This window comes from Argiope bruennichi, chromosome 3 (assembly GCF_947563725.1).
Source record: "Argiope bruennichi chromosome 3, qqArgBrue1.1, whole genome shotgun sequence".
Lineage (NCBI taxonomy): Eukaryota > Metazoa > Arthropoda > Arachnida > Araneae > Araneidae > Argiope > Argiope bruennichi.
The window spans coordinates 124479266-124497454 of record NC_079153.1 but is presented as its reverse complement, the minus strand read 5'-3'; the positions used below and the strand labels follow the sequence as shown (position 1 = coordinate 124497454).

At 28.4% G+C, this 18189-nt stretch overlaps 1 protein-coding gene across 2 annotated transcripts; it reads left to right on the top strand.

Annotated features, from left to right (window-relative positions):
• The first annotated feature begins 6554 nt into the window (after positions 1-6554).
• Positions 6555-9236, top strand: LOC129963936 (NADH dehydrogenase [ubiquinone] flavoprotein 2, mitochondrial-like). Of its 2 annotated transcripts, none has more exons than XM_056078545.1 (2): positions 6555-6635; positions 8171-9236. In XM_056078545.1, the coding sequence occupies exon 2, from the start codon at positions 8192-8194 to the stop codon at positions 8945-8947; it is 756 nt and encodes a 251-aa protein (XP_055934520.1). In that variant the 5' UTR covers positions 6555-6635; positions 8171-8191; the 3' UTR covers positions 8948-9236. The 2 variants fall into 2 exon arrangements, with proteins under 2 accessions (XP_055934520.1, XP_055934519.1); XM_056078544.1 differs by having other exon boundaries at positions 6563-6660; positions 8171-9235.
• The last annotated feature ends 8953 nt before the right edge of the window (positions 9237-18189 follow it).

Sequence of the window (18189 nt, the reverse complement as noted above, 5' to 3'; positions counted from 1 at the left end):
AACTAAATGTTTTGTAATATGGTCTCACCAAATAAATACAGAATGAATAGTATAAATTTAAAAAGAACTTGTATAGTTTATTGTAAATATATTATGTGTGTCTCAGTGTATTTAACAGAGTTACTTTTATGATTTGTGTCCAGATAATTTTAATTTGTATTAAAAATTTTATTAATCCTGTAAATCAAGTCTTAAGATCCTGAACTTGATTGTTTGATTTTAATTTTTACTTCAAAACTTCAGTATATGTATAACTCAATACATATAAATTAGGGATTCTTACATAAAAATACTTTTTCCTTTACTAACTTTTTAAGTTAGATTTCTTTATTTCTAAAGGCATGTGTATATGTATATAATCCAATATGTTTTATTTAGGTTTATATTTTTATCTGACATATTTCCATTTAAAAATGGTTTGGTCTTTAGAATGATCTTATTAGCTAGTCACTATATTTAATTCTATTGGTATTGTTTTTTTTAATGAATTGATTTTTAAATGATTTCTTTATATTGTGCATACATTTTATGAGTTGAAAGAATTATATTGTAAATGATACTGCATTCAGATCCATTTTCCTGTGATGAAATTTTATACATATGTTAAACCATGCAACTTCTTGGTAACTGTCATGACCAAGAGGAAAAAATATGTACCTATAATCAGCAGTTTAATCAAATTTATCTAAAGTTCATTGAAAGCATTTAAACATTAAAAAAATCATTCATTCTTAAAATAATATTAACAATATAATTTTTTTTTTATCTTTAGAATATTTTGTAATCAAATACTATATAAAATATATGTTTAGCTTATTATTTTATCAAATTTGTTGAATTAATCACTTTGTTTGCTTTTTCCTCAAAATTGATACAAATAATGTAATCATCTTTTTTATAGATGTTTGTTATAATCTTTTTTATAGATTCAATACTATGAATGTCAGATGTTATTTTACAGCTATTGATTGAAGTAGTGTGAGATTATTTCTTAATATCCAAGCGCTTAATGATGTGATCCTACTTCATAAGGTTTCATGAACAAGTTATAGATTTCCTGTATTAAATGTGATAGAATATGTATACTTGGAAAAAATGAACGAAAACTTTCTTACAAATTTATGTATTACTAAACATGTATTGAGATTTTTATGAATCTTTTACTTCAACTTATAATTTAACAATTTTTTACCATTGTAAAAAAATTTTATTTGCAAATTTTTTCTTGTTAATCCCCCCCCCCCCCTCCTTTTATATCCAGCTTGTAGCATTTCGAACTTAATATTTTTGGATGAAAAGGAACACTTATTAAGAAAATAGTAATACACAATTTTTATTTCATCTTTTTTTGTGATGTTCAAAATTTAGTTATAATTATCAGAAATTTTATCATTAAATTTTTTTTTTTGTATAACTAACCTTTATATTAAAATTCTTAAGATATTTTTGTGAAATTTTTTATATAAAATCTGTATATATCATATATTTGCAAAATGTGTAGCATCACCCCCCCTATTAAAGTATTAAAAACATAACTGTGTACAAACTTATTACTTATTTCATTTATTATTAACTACTTGGCCTAAAGTTTCTAATTAAATTGCACAATTTTAAAATGTAACATTGAGTATCAATTCTTTTATGTTCTTCTAGTTAAAAGATCATATTTCAGCCAAGAAACTGCACAGAAGATATAATAGAGTTAATATAGAGTTAATAATAAGATTTCTTTGTGTAATTTTGTTTAATTTGTTTTTCACATTTTTTTTTTCTTTTTGTATGATGCAATTGTTATAATTAAGCAATTTGTAAATAATCATATGAATTTTTTGGAGCACAATAATTTTTGTAATGTGTACAATATACATTTTTCTAGATTTGTTTATTTGCATTTATGAAGTTTGAATTTTTACAGTTTTGTTATTTGCTTTTTATTAGGTTAAATAATATTTTATGGAATATATTTTATATAAATCACAATGCTAAACTAATATAACATAATATTTGGTGCTTTTGATAAACAAACTGTACAAAAGTGAAATGCAATAAATTTCTTTCTGTAAAATTTTTGTATGTATGTGTAATTTAATATTTAAAGGTTAACATAATTAATATCATTCAATTAACAGCATATGAATTTTCTACTTATTCAGAGTAACTTGAACACAATTATCTTTGATTAAGTAAGTTGTTTTCTATTATTTATTGCCACTTATTTAAGTGTGCTGAACTACTTATTCTTTATTCTTCAGTTTAAATTTTTTTTGTATTGCTTTAAAAAATGTATGAATTTTTAGTTTAAAGTTTATATAATATAAATAAAGAATATCAAATGTCATTAACACCCATAAGTTTAAAAATAGGCAGTATATGTATGTTTATTTAAAATAAGCAAAAATAAAATGTTATAAATGATATGTTTTATGAATTTAAATTAGTAATAATGACAAGTGGGAAATTTGTTTCATTTTATCATAATGTCTCCATTTATGAAAAAATTATTGAAATATTTTTACAGATAAAAATAAATCATTTAATGATATGTTAAAAAATGGAAGATACATGAAAGCTGAAATGCAAGTTGATCGAACATCTAAAGAAGTTATCAAATATCGAATGGAACAGGATCTTTGAATTTTACAAAATCTGTTGACATAGTGATACATATGTTATTCTATTTAATGCAGAATATTTGAATAATCTGCCCTTTGTGAAGGAGTAAGATATTTTTGTGTGTGCATGCATTAAGTATGAAAGGGGGGGGAGACAAAATTTTAAACTTAAATGTCTTGATTTTTTTTCTTTGTCATCTGATTATTAAATAGATCGTTTGATTTTTTAAAATATTTTAACTCTGTCTTATAAGTGAATTTGTTTACTGCTGTTCATAAACAATATTTAAATAGTACAATTTTTATTGGAAAATTATTTACCTTATATTAAAAGGTGTATATTGTGGTTTTTGAAGCTGTAATTAGTTACTTAAAAATTATCGTCATTTTCATGTTAAAAAAAGTGTTAATGTAAAAATCGCTTTTTTTTTTTTTTTTTTTTTTTTTTTTGCAGCTTTGCTTTTTTGATAACTAGATTAGGCATTTTCCTATGACTTTTAAACTATTCAAAGGTAGCAAAAGTAGAACAAGGAAAAGTAGGAAAGTAGAAGTATTGGAAGCCATTTATTTAATGCATATGACAGCTAATAGAAATGCATAATTATTATGAAAGACTTTCAGTTGAATATGTCAACTTAAAATATTAATTAATTTTCTAATTCAAATATAAAAATAACCTATATTAACTTTAATCTAAAATGTTCTCATATTTCCTAATTCAAATCTCACCTTTTTTTATTTAATTATTTTTAATACCCACTCTCTTCGTGTTGAGCGAAGGGATAAAAATTCGTAACACCTACATTTAATTCAGTTTAGTTGTATTAACGTTCCATTGTGAAGCAACACTAGGACTATTTTGGATCGGACCTCGTAATTTTGAACTAGGTTAGATTACGAGGATGACATCTAAACTGACACCTCAATCTCCAAACTCCCACACCACACCAGCGGGAGGACCTTAACATCTACTCATTTCATTCAAAGATACCTGAGATTCCCTTTCCTCAGTCGACACCTGCAAAAGAACTCCTTATCAGAATCGCATAGTAAAATCACTGAAATGAAAATTTCTGTCACTTGCTGTGTTCTTGTGCGAATATAAGAATTTTGCCTTTCGTTTCTTGTGTACAAATCATGACTCCCTTGGAAAAATAAATAGAAATTAAATTTTTGCGCCATTAGCATGTCCACATGATGTGACCATCTGTGCCCCTATAGTGGACTTCCTTACTTGAATCTTTTTCTATAATTTGTAGAAGAAAGACTTTGAAAAAAATATAGTGCAAATATTGTTTTGTATTTCAGAAGATGATACATTAGCATCAGATACCCAACATCATTGTTACGATATTGTTTGAAATTCAGGATATTGAATAACATCGTGTAGACGTTGTAAAATATCTTTTGATATAGTGACAGTAAGTTGTCTTCAGGAAGACTGTGTCTGTTTTATAAGAAGAAGGTATTGTACAATTGCTCTATGACGTTGTTCGGTAATCTGAATACCTATCAATATCGTGAAAATGTTGTAATAATCTTTCAGAACATCTCGTGCTGTAGTGACAAATCAAAGATAACTACAAAGCAGGACAAAATATGATTATTTCGTCCCCGACTGCAAGAATAAATGGTAATGTTTTACGTCTTCCCCTCGTACTTGATTTTAAAAACTGACGTTAACATATTAATGCTTTGTCTATACAATACCCTTTAAGAGGCTGCATGGTATCTATAAGCTAGTTGCTAGGCCATTGTTGGTGTATCATTAATTAAGAGGTCTTCTGGCGAATACTATTCCTCCCCATACATACAATATTATTTACCGAAAAGAAATTAGGATTTGAAATATGTATGAAATGTCTTAGCTCAGAAGAAATTTGAAATAATTTGTTTTACTACCCACTTTTGGTTACCGATTTCTTCATCTGGAATATTAAGTTTGTTAGATTTAAATGTAAATAATTTATATAAATTTACTTTTTATGCATTATTTGATATTTGCCATTTTCTCAGCAAAGGAAGTATGTGCCAATTGAACCTTAGTTTCATGATATCAAAGTGTCGTTAAAAACTTTGTCTGGATATTCTATTTTAAATTGGTCATTGTTCTTTTAGCGATAATGCAATTTCGCTATCTGATTCTTCATGTACATTGTTCATATAGCAGAGTCATTTTTTTTTTAAAGTTTTCAACAATTTAAGAAATTACACATTTAAGCATTTGATGAAATAATAGAAACGGATTGAATTAATAGGACCAAGGAATTCTGTCCATGAAATTTGTCCCCCAAAAAACCCACTTTTTTTTAAATTGCCAAAATTTTGAAAAAAAAAAAAAAAAAAACTGCAGGGCAATCAATTTTTTTCATTCTTAAACAGACAATTTTTTTAAATGATCTATCTTATCATATTTTTAGGAATTAATTAAAATGGAATAATTCCAGAATATTGCTTGATTTTACATTAGTGAAAATTCTAATTAAAATTTAAAAACATCGTTTAGAGGTGCACATTTTTATATTTTAAAGTATGTCGACGTCGAATTGGATTGCTTTATTTGATGTATATGGTTTAATCTATAAAATGCAAATTGTATATGCAAAAAATGTAAGCATTTTTTTGTTTGTTTTTTGTTTTCCATTAGTGGTGTATTTCCAACTAGGCAACTATAAAGAGTGCTAAGATGGGTGGGGGGGCAAAGTTGATTAATTAAAAATCTTTACTTTCCTTGTTATCAAAGAATTACATTTATAAAAATACAAATTCTAAGAATTGTAAAATTTTAGGATAATATTAATATTTTATAAATTATTATTGTTGAAGTATTTAAATGTGTCAGTACACTTAGTTTGTTATTAGAATATTTATAAGTACCAAACATAATATCGTGCATAAACTTAATATATAAATGAGAGCATATATACTTTCAAAAAGTTAATAAAAATTTAATCGAAAATAAAACTTTCATATGTTTGAAAACACGGTGAAATGTGTAAACTGAATAGACCATTTCATAAAACAAAGGTTTTTATAAGGGCGCTAAAATGCTAAATCCATCACCATTTTCTGCTGTGCATAGTTAGATTTTTTTTTTTTAAATTGAGAATATTCTATTAAAGTAAGAATAATGTAATATAAATCGTCTATTATAATATAAATTATGATACAAAAGTTACGTTGTTAAAGAGTGCATACACAACCTAAGTTTCACTTTAGATGTGGGCTGCCAAGATAAATATGTCTTCGTATATTTTTTTCCCTTTTTAAAACAAAAGGGTAGGAGAAAGAAAAATTAATGCTTTTAACCCTGTTAATATTCTCTATTGTTGCATTCATAATTCCTGTTATTCCCAGCAGTGCATAAGAAAGTTAGAAAATATATAACATTCTAACGACTACGTCATGTAGAAAATACATTTTAAAAATAATGGAAAATTTATCCAACATATGATTATTCTGAGGGAGATGCAATCAATATAAAATATTTTTAATCAAGTGCAGGTTTTGTGTGATTGCAACTAACTGTTTTGGTCGATGACTGATTGATCAATGACTTCCAGAAAGCAATGAACAGAGGAATCTATAAGTTATCACGCGCTATTAGAGAGATTCAAAGAGAACAATGCACGTCAAATAAGAATTATATTAATTTAAATATAATTATTGATATGACGTTTATTATATATTAATTTCGTTTTTGTTCCGATCAAGACGCAACATTTTTGTTTCCCTCCTCATAATGTAATAAGATGTTATTGAATAACATCAGTGAAATCGGTGAAAGAAAAGAATCCATTTCATGCCGTCAAATAGAAAATGTTCTTTTTATTTGAGGAAAACATTGACGGATTACTGTTAATAAGCAGGAATTCATTTATGTGAATGCTTGCAACGACCAATCTCGTAATGACTGCTAATCCTGAAATGAGAGAATCATAGAATTTAGCTGTTATGAAAATTCAGTTCGCGACACCTCAACTCAACTACACCTTGAAAGTCCCTGTTTTGTTTCGTAAACAGGCAAGTAAGAAAATAAATTTAGATTGTAAGTTTTATGTCTCCGATTATAATATTTTATACATAAACTGTGTTACAATATGAAGTCTTTAGGGAAAATATGATATGAATTTTACTGTGCCAATTTCCACAATTGCTTGAATTCGGCAATGGCAAATAAATGATAATTCATAAAAAATATGCTTAATTTTATTTTTAAAAAATGCTTAGTATTTGTTCCCATTAAATTATGCATTATAGATCCAAACAGTTTTGTGAAGTTATATATTTATGTGAGTTATATTTATTAAAAACAGTTATATATTTATGTGAACCTTGAATTATATTAGTTTGAGTCACAAAGAGGAGAGCAAGGCATTTTTGAAAGCATTAATATTTATTAAAAACTTAGTGTGTGTGCATTGAACATTGCACGCCTTTGAACATTCAAACGCTTTTTGCAGATATATTGTCTGCTTTTCTGTATGGTTAATTATTTCATTTAGAATCTTTTTTTTTTTGAATTCTAGTATATATTTTTAAATTACTCATTAATTTTATTGTTAAGTATTAAATTCAGCTTCTATGAAATTTTTTGCGTGGCTGAAGTAATTTTTTTGCACATCTTACCTAAATTTAGTGCTAATAGTATGCATTTAATATTTTCACTTCAAGTAGATATTTTTATAGTGAAATATGAGGAAAATAACCATGGAGTCAAGTCATATTTTTTGTAGTTGGCAATTAATCGCCAAAAATGTCATATTAATCTATTGGCTATGTTTGGAATAAAACGGGAGAATCGACTATCGGGTTTTTATCCCGGGTAAGGAAGATTTTAGCCGAATCTATCAAAATTTGCCAAACTAGCTAATATGTTAAAATATTATATTAGTAGCTAATAAGAGGTTTATTGTTTTAAAAATTAACATGCTATTTGACACCATATACCTGATTCTCATATATGTCTGTCCAAATTTCTTCAATGATATGCTGTGAATATAAAAATATATTGGTATTACATTACATTTACTTTCTTTGAGTAAATATTTAAATAAATTCAGTATTTTCTCAATTATTTCTTAATTTGGTGAGACATTTTTTGTCTTATATTCTTATTTATAATTTGTGTATCAACAATGCTATTCATATGAAAAATAAATTAGTAATGAAGTATTTATTTTTTACCATGTAAACAATAAATAAAAAATAAGACATGTATTAACCAAAATTTCTGAATCATAATATCAGTTTGGTCAATTTCTTATATTGTAAATCTTATATGATTATAAATGATTCCAAGAACATTAATATTAAGAGGAAATTATTTTTTTAATAGTGAAGAGTTAGTTTAATAGTTAATTTTTTAATAATTTTTTGTGAGATTAAAATAAACACTATTTGCTGTTGTCCTTCCTATGATATCTTCAAATTTAAACTGAATCTAAAAATCCAAAATTAAATAATACAATTAGTGAGGAAAAGGCGGAGGGGGATGCAGAGAGATTACAAATTATGCATATGCTGTATGATTTTTCTTTTCTTTTCATTTTTCTTAGTGAGCAAAGATTAGCAGCAAAATGCAGAGTTTTGCTAGATCACTGTTCCATAGTGGACGCCATCTCCTTAAAAGTTCATATCCCAAAAGAAATCCAAGTGCACTGTTGAATACATCTTCAGTTTTTGCAAGTGACAAATTATTTGTTCATAGAGACAGTGATCAGAATAATCCTGATATCCCATTTGAATTTACTCCAGAAAATAAAAAACGTGCTGAATCCATTATAACTATTTATCCAGAAGGCCACGAATCTGCTGCTGTTATACCTTTACTAGACTTGGCTCAAAGACAGTATGGATGGCTGCCTTTATCTGCTATGAATTATGTAGCTGACTATCTCAAGATGCCTCGTATGAGAGTTTATGAAGTCGCTACTTTCTATACTATGTTCAATCGAGAACCAACTGGTAAATACCATGTGCAAGTTTGCACAACCACACCTTGCATGCTTCGAGGAGCAGAAGAGGTTGTTGAGCGATGCAAAAAGAATCTGGGTATTAAAGTTGGGGAAATGACCAAGGATGGCATGTTTACTTTGAGTGAAGTTGAATGTCTTGGTGCTTGTGTAAATGCACCTATGCTTCAAATTAATGATAATTATTATGAAGATTTGTCTTTAGATGATGTGGATGAAATCTTGAATGATTTGAAAGCTGGAAGAATACCGAAGGCAGGTCCTCGAAGTGGAAGACTAGCTTGTGAACCTGCTAGCGGTTTGACATCTCTTACTGAACCTCCTCCAGGTCCTGGAGTTGGAGTTAGATCAGATTTGTAACATTTTCTTGACATTTAAAAAAGTTGTGTATTTAAATTTATTTATATTAGATATAAAACAGTAAAGTATAAAATAGTAGGCTTTGACTTAATAATTGTTGATTAATTGTAATAGAAAGATATTTAAACTTGTATACTTTATCAGGTATACTTATTACTTCTTCTAGTTACAAGTTTTGTTTATTTTCTGTTTATCAGTAATTAAAATTATAAGAAATTTATATTTCATTATTATTTCAAATATCTATGATAGTTTTCATATTTATTGTGAATTTCAAAAATAAGCATTGGAAGAAATATAATCAAACTGCTGTTTTCGAAAATGGAACACATATGTTATGAAATAAAAGATTAATAATTTACTTTTTTGTTGTATTTTTATTAAAATTTGGTAGATTGTTTTTATTACTATCTGTTTTTTTGGGATTAATTATTTTGCTGCTCTGTTTTGAAAATTTAGTGTCGCTTAGTTTCAGTTTGCTAGAATAACTTGAAGCACTTATATATATTTCAAAATTTTAGTGTCCAATTAAGTTTTTAATAGAATAATTCTATGCATTTGTGATATACAGGTCAAATGAATTTAGTTGTTGAAGAAAAAGAAATAATGTTTTAATGTGTAAGCTTTAAAAAAAATTTGACAATATTTTGAAGAGGTTTATAGGAAAATCATTTTTTTAAAAAGCTGTTTTTTTTTTTTTTTTTTTTTTTTTTATAATTTGCATTTTTTTCCTATTTATTTGTTATTGGCATTTTCCTTTGCTTTCCAGAAATCAGTTCTTTATTTGGCATTATTTTTCCCAAAATTTATCTATGCTAATAGCTTAATTATTAGCATAGATTTGGTTTCAAATTATCGTTTCCAAAGAACATCACATATCCCATCCCCTTTCGATGAATTTTTTTTCCCCAGAGTTTGGTAATTTTTTTTATTCTATTGGAATTTTATATGGATTCTAAGCACTTTCTAGTTGCAAAAATTACTAATTGTTACCACATGTACTATTTAAAATCTCTTCATTGTTTTAGTTAAATAATTAACTGTTAAAATCCATGGAAAATGTAGACCTTTTATTGTGTGGAGAATTTTGTACAAATATATTCTTACTCTATAGACACTTTCTTTGATAGTATTTTTTCTGTTTCAATTGCATTCAAACAATTTTAAGAAGGAAGGCTCAGTGAAATAAATAGTAAAGCATTCTTGCATTATGCATATGCTTGTTGGATTGATGCTTCTTTTGGTATAATTTTTAATGTTTTTTTTTAATGTTTCATTATTCTTGTGAATAATTTAAAACTTTTTTCTCTGAATATATGCTCATTATATTTGAACTATAACATTGAACATAATCGAAAAGGAATTTCATAGGAATAACCATCATCGTCACACCCAATGCAATTTATTCATTATCTTAAAGTACAGACAGACCGCATGCCTGTCTGTACTTTTGCATGCATGTAAAAGCAATATTTCAAAAATGTAACAATATAGGTAAATAAAATTTGGTTAATAGTTTGTGCATCTAAAGTTCAGATCTTTATCAGATTTTTTAACAAATCTGTTAAAGGGTTGAGCATCTATCAATTTATATTTTTGCATTCATGTAAACATGATAGTACAAAAGTGCAGTGATTTCATTAAATGAAATTTGGTGTATGATCTTGTGACTACACCTGCAGTTTTATGTCAGATTTTGCTTTTAATTGATAAAGATGCACAAAATACATATTCAGTTGTCTAGTACTTAACTGCATAATAGCGAAAATTAGTGGGAAAAAAATATTCCAAAGATCTCTTGCTGATAGGCTCTTTCGCAATAACCGTCCGCCAATGGCATGCAGTTAGTGCAAGTATTGGTTTTCTTTATTTCCGGATTACTTACTGGGTGATATATTACTGTATAATAAATGATTGTTTTAAATAAATTTACCACTGTTGAAAATTTCATTAAAATATCTTCACTTGCTAGTAACAAAACATCGAAAGTATATGAGAAAGTTTCAGGGAGACCATTCTCACTGTTTATATATTGGCCTCCAAAATATGTGCAACCTGTTTTTTGAAGCTCGCCATTAAATGCATGCAATTAGAAGCATTTTTATGCATGCATGATTTATATGAAAGATGCAGATAATACTAATTAAATCAAAGGAGTATATCTAAAATTATCTGCTTTTTAATTATATATATATATATATATATATATATATATATATATATATATATATATTCGAATCCAGGAAAGACTGAATATCTTACTTTTGTAGTTTGTTAATAGTTTATATGAATGCTTGCTAGTTTTCAATTTTATCGACGAAGATATTGTTAATAATGTAATAGAGAACTAGTTTATCTGATTCATTAAAATGAGAGACGATCTGGTGTTGGAAATGGATGTGACACAAGCAAATGTTGCAAGAAAACTTAAAGTATCTAGTATTGTGGTCCAATGACTTAAGGATATTTCATTTCAAAAAATACAATGTCGAGAACATCTATTTCAAGTCAGTTTTATGTTATTCTTTTCGATGTTTATCTTCTAGCACTTCCTGCCTGACCAAAGAGGTTCACAACTATGCACTGTTTTGTTTCATTTTATTGCAATATCAATTACCAAGCTATGAAGAATTGTACAAGAAAACTACTTGTGTGTGGGTGTGGATGTGTTGGTGTCATTTAAGCGACATCAGAGGAATGACCGTTTATATTAATCGGAAAGAACACCCTATCTGATTCAGATAAAAAGGGAACTCTGTACTTTTTATAGATGGGTTCAAATGTGGACTGTATTTCAGGTCTCTTTTGATATGAAGAGAACAAGGCAGTAAGTATCATGAATTTAATATTGTCAAGAATCAGTGGAATTATGATTCTTTAAGTGATCACGCCCCACTGACTTCCATTTCCTCTGTGGCGAAACTCTCGCTATTATGAGATGCAAAAGCGCAATCTTATAGGTGAAGAATTCTTCCAGACATGTGATAATGGCCCCATCTAACCGAACTAGGCTTGTTGAGGAATATCTTGAGAATTAACGCTTGAAATGAATGCATGGCCAATTCAATTTCTGTACCTTAAAACATTTTTCGGTCTGTTTCAGAATACATGTATCTGCATCAAGTACATATTCGAGGTCGTTAAATTAACATATACAATCATTGTTCAATATGGTGTCCGATAATTTAATTGAAAGCATGAAAAATAGATGCGTGTCATGCATTACAGACGTGGAATGATTTATTCGATAATAAATTTATTCATTTATTTTAATAGTTCTCTTTCATTTTTTTTCCTATAGTAGTCTTTTATTTAAAAAAAAGGGATGCAATAATTTAATTATAAACTTTACATGATGCTAAAATTCTATAAACAACAGATTAATGCACATTGAAACAATTTCATTTATTTGCACACTTGTAAAACAGGCCGTCCATTTTTTAGGAGGTCCATGCACGATAAGAAATATCCTTTTATTCTGATGGCATCATTTTGTCAGATAAATAGGAACGGCTTCGTTTTCTTAAAATTTATGTATGGAAATTGTAATTGCCCTTTATTCATTTCAATCATTGTTGAGACGTTGTTTTTTTTTGTCTGTATTAAAACTGTCCCATTTACTGAAATTCAAAATTTTTCATTCTCGGAGTCATTTATTTTTTAATTACATGGAATGCAATTTATAATTTGCTAATTATTTTTACATAATTTTATAGAAATATTTTGAATTAAATCATGAATTATAAAATCAAGATGCTCTTACGTTTTGATTTGTTACTCTTGATTTGATATACTTGCAGCTCATTTGATATTCCAACCTTTTAATATTAAGAATTACATTCAAAATGAAATTTTAATATAATTAATTCAATTTTCAAGACAAATTTTTGAATTTTTGAACATTTTTACTCTTTTTGTGCAAAAAAGAATTTTTCGTAAGAGAAAGTATTGTATCTATGTCAGAAATTTTGACACATTTTCCTGTTTGAGACCTCCTCAAATCTAATAGCTGATTTAGGTGTTTTGCGGCCCTAGGCAGTACACATTACTCGGCCACTCTTCTAATAAACTGATAAATTTAGTTTCACATTTTAACATGGTTAATGATTTACTTAAAGTTTCACATTTTTTCCTTTAATTAAATTTGTAAAAATGTATTTGTTTTAACTTATTTATGACTCTAGACTGCCCAGCATCCACGTTTTTACACAATATGATTAAAGCAGGAATTTGATGTTCCTAATTATATTATTAATTAATTGAATGTAGTGAGACATAGGAACCTGACTAATTGTATTAAATAAAGTGTTAATATTATCCCTCTATTTTATAATTCATAAAATTTGCATTTAAAAAAATATTGGGAAGCTAGGAAAATAATATTAATAATAAAAAAAAATCATTCCACTTGTGGCGCTAGGCAATTGCCTAGTCCACATATTCGGAAATTTGTCACTGTCCGAGTCTAGGAAAACAGATTTATATCTATCTGTCTAAACAACACTAGTTCAAAAATGCAATGAACTTCGATAAATGAATATTTTTATTTTAACATTTAAATTTCTATTACAAATGAAATTGAAATTTTTACATTTTTGTCAAATTTTAAACGAAATGCGTCCATCGAAAGTCTGTTTTCTATTCATCTGCGTGCTTGTTGACGCAAAAACACAAAGAATAAAATTTGTTAAATTGTAGCAGCTGCATTACTCTATCTTCTCTTTTGGATAATAGATGGCAATGCCTGATTACGTACGCATCCCATAATGCATTGCTATTGTAAATAATGAGATGAAATGCTGTTCTGTGAAAGGTGCGCGTGTTAATGTCTTGTCTTTCGTGTTTGTTTGTGTGAAATGTGTTCATTAAAGAAATGTACCCGAAAACATACATCTTCTTGCTTCCATTGCATGGATCATAATGATCTGCATTCTACCACAAAATGTGTTTCTACCCCGTTGGAAGTGCGGATGTGTTGGACCAAATTCTTATATGAGTGAAGGTATGTGATTACATTTAGGAAAACATTTGAAAATAGTTATATTTTTGAATTTTTACATAAAAGTGATTGAAAAAAACATTTTTGAAACGAAAATGTACCAATTAACTGACATTTAAAAAAGATTAGAAAAAGTTTTTTTTGGCTAAAAGGAGGTTTAAAGCAAAAAAAAAAAAAACTCTTTTAGAGATTTATCAAACGAATTACTTAAAATTTGCAGATAGATTAAGAAATATATTGTTACTGAATTAAGAAGAAAAAAGAAAAAAAAAAGGCTTTATGTCTATTCATTTTTTAAATATCGTGACTCGACTGATAAATAACATTGTTTTCAATTTTTTTCACATTGTGAAGAATTAAAACCACTATAAAATATTTCTAAATGAATAGATTACTTGGTTGAAGTGAAGATTAGTGTGCCCCCGACTTTGTCGCCAATATGACAACCCAACGGAACGCTTTTCTAGCAACCCTAATACTGTTTTGTTTACTACTTTTTACAATGGTTGAGTTGTACATGAAGTACAACTATTGTATGAAAAATGTGAAATTAAAAATAATTAAAAATATCTATTAAATATTTTAATTTATAGTAAGACACTGCAATTTTATTTTTAATGTGAATACGAACAGAAAATGTTTATTCTTTTCCAATTTTTAATTATCCGTATGCGCTTTAAAAAATCGCCTGAATTCTTGCTTTACGAAATCATCTGCATTCTTACTTTAAAAGTCAGCTGCAATGGAATTCTTCGTAATTCTTTTATACTCTGTTTCACCCTAACTTGGCAGTAGTGTATATTCTAGGCTAGCCGAATCGCAGTCGTTGTCAGGGGAACTGGGTTACTTTAAAGTATAAAGTTACTAGAAATGCAGATCGCTGGCGAAACTTTATCTCTCAAATTTTTCGCCAAATAGTAAATATCTATTTACTTTATTATATTATCACTTTTTCGGAGAATTAATTGTTTCCTTATTTTCATTATTTTTTCAATATTATTGATACATTATTTTAATAAATCATTAATGTTATCTCATTTCGTTTCATCGTTTCTCAAAAGAAAACCCTAAATCTTTCAATATTCTGTAAAGCGTAGTTCGGCTAATGTTTTTCGAAAAGATATCTGTATCATCGTTCACATCTTTTAAAACTTTATCTAATGTTGGGATCTCATTTCTACGAAAAAAAATGCATGTATTTTTCGTCAAATATAGGATAATGTAAAATCCTCATATTTTACAAGACCTGTTTACCTACTGAGCCAGGTCGCTTCTTTCCAGGGGTACTTAAAGGACTGGATGCCTTTATTTTATTTTTTTCAAAAAGAAAACTGTTCATTGCGAAAAAACTGTAAGGTGCGAAATTTTATCGACGATTTGATTGATAGAATCTTGAGGGTTTTCTCAGAGTCGAGAATAAACATTTAATATGTTTCTGCATGCTTCACTTTTTGTTGATTTCACTCGTCTTGAAGGTGTGCACAGCTTAGTCGGTAATAACACTTTCTATTTTTCAGATATTTTAGAAGTGAATAAAAATGACGAATCGAATAAATATTCAACAATCAAAACTCATAACTACTAATGTGATTAATAGTATCGAAAATATCAGCTGGTAAAAAAGCGAGAATAAAGAAATACGAAAGATGATAACGGTTGCGAACTGAAAGAAGCTGAGTTGGCGGAAACGTAAAAGAAAAGCGCGCCAGATATTTGACCTTGAAGACCGGTTCTAGCAAAAGTGGAATTCATTATGTCAATCTTTTAGTTTTATTCGTTCGCTTTATTTACAAAATACTTAACAGATAATCACTTCTAACTTGAGAATAATTTTAAATACATATTGATCAAAAAAGGATTTCTGTAATTTCTGATATTATTTGATAAATTCCCGCGCATTTTAACTATTTTAAAGTCGGAATTGATGGGGAGCTCTTTCCCAACGCGGAGCATCACATTTTCTACTTTTTACAATACTGCCAAGTTAGGGTGAAACAGAGTATAGTGTTCTAACGGTTGGTTCCCTTGATAATTTGTTATGTCGGCAATTGTGCAAGAATGGATGTTGAGTAAATGAATGGAAGACAGTATTTCGAACCTGCAGAATGGATGAAGGATGAGTGGAATATAAATATTTTTTTACGAGTTGATGAAGTTAAGTAAGGATGCTTGTGTGAATTTTTGTATGGAGAATGGTTTGATTGCTTCTGTGTATGTCCGGTGTATGGTCAGAATATGAAATGGATTGATTTGGATGAGAGAATCGATAGAAGTATCTGGTGTTGCAGAAAGAAAGGATTGGATAACGTCTATAACGTCCTTCATTCTTTCTTTTCTATTGATTATGTACTGTTCCTGTTATCCACACAGTCTTTATGTTCAATGTCCTAGCGAAGCTACTAGGTTCCCGCTCCCGTTGCTGCGAAGCCGTAGGATGTTTTTTAAGTTAAAAAATTCTACCAGGTGCTTTCTACAGATGCCGAAGCCATCGCATGCTCTAATTTTTGCTCTGCACCCAACAGACCGGCGCAGCTGGTCTGAAAAAAACAATACTTAGCAGTAAAAAAAAACACAATTGTATTGCGGAAAGTGGTAACCGTAACTATTCCGCAGAAGTGTTTGTTTACTTTGTTCACCATCTTTATTGGCGACTTGGCATCTTTGGCGCAGCAAGAGGTGCACTAAACTTTACTTTTACTGATTACTTATTTCCTAGTTCAGGAACTGCAGAAAATATTGAAAAATAATTATACCATGTTTGAATAAAAATTATGCATTAGATTTTAATTTATGAGGTTTTTCATAAGAAAATTCTATCAAAGATTAGAATTTGTGAAAATAGCATCTAAAGATATAAAATAACATTAAAACGTATGTAAATTCAAAAATAAAAATCATTATAATATTTCAGAAAAATAGATTTCGAAACAAAATTTATAACGAAACCTGTCGAAACATTAATAAAATAAAATAAATAAAAATTTCATAATTTCGAAAAATATCGACTTTTTAACATAGTCATCTACATTTATCGGTTTGCATATTCGTGATAACTTGAAAAATAATGATTTCGAAAAAATGAAATTTGGGATAAGGCGCTAGCTGTTCACTAAGTTTATAGATCTAAATCAGATTTTGGTTTCAAATGAACGAAAGTAATGCGCCACTTTCTTTATCCATGTAATGCAAAACATGGCGGTAGCATGTTTGAGGAAATACTCCCTCTGGTTTCCTTTTCAATCTCGTAATCAGGTAAATGCAATAAATCTCGTAATCAGGTAATGCAATGATCACAGAATGGAAGTGAGTGTTCCAAAATATGAATCCTGAAGCAAAGCTTTTTGCATGGCGTATAATAAGTGTTTTATAATGCTGCTTATAAAAGTGTTTTATTAAACAGTTAGCGCATATATTATAAAAGTGTTCATCAAGTCAGTATTACTACATCATTATGATCAACCACACGGCGAAAAGAAAAATTGTCCTAATTAGGGTGAGTATGTTTTCCTGCCGAATAACCACACACCTTTTCAAAAGTAATAACATATTGATCTTTTCAGCTTTTTAAAAAATTATTTCCTAAATTCCTTTTAATAAAATCAGTATTCATTCATATAAAACAAATACGTGGAAAAATACACAGTTTAGTTTAGTTATATTAACGTCCCGTTTTAAAGAAACATTAGGACTATTTTGGGACGGACCTCCTTATTTTGAACTCTTTTAGATGACGAGGGCGACATCTGAGCTGGCACCTCCTCTCAAACTTCCACACTACACTAACTTGAGGACGTTTGGCCCCGTTCACCAAACCCTCTTACTCGGCGGTTCTTCGATGGAATCGAGTCGCTAATCTGAAACCCTCCGGCTCCGAAGCGAGACCTTACCACCATGTCACCAAGGCCCGAAAAAGCTCTGCGTGCATATTTATAATGAGTTACGAAAGCAATCGCAAATAGTTTACAGTAAAAAGAATATTAAATAAAAAATTCTGTATTTAAACTACTTCTATATAATGTTAATACAACTGTATTGATATTTGGTGCACTTCATAAAGAGTTTCGTACTTTTTTCCCAAGGATTAAAATTTATATTAGCGACTCTTTTTACAGGTCTTTTAACAAATGCATGTTAGTATTCGTAATATTGCAATTTATTTTTCTCTTGTTAATGATTTTTCCGCATAATTTATAATTATAATAATAGCCATTAGATCCCATTACATTGCTACATTTAAAACTTC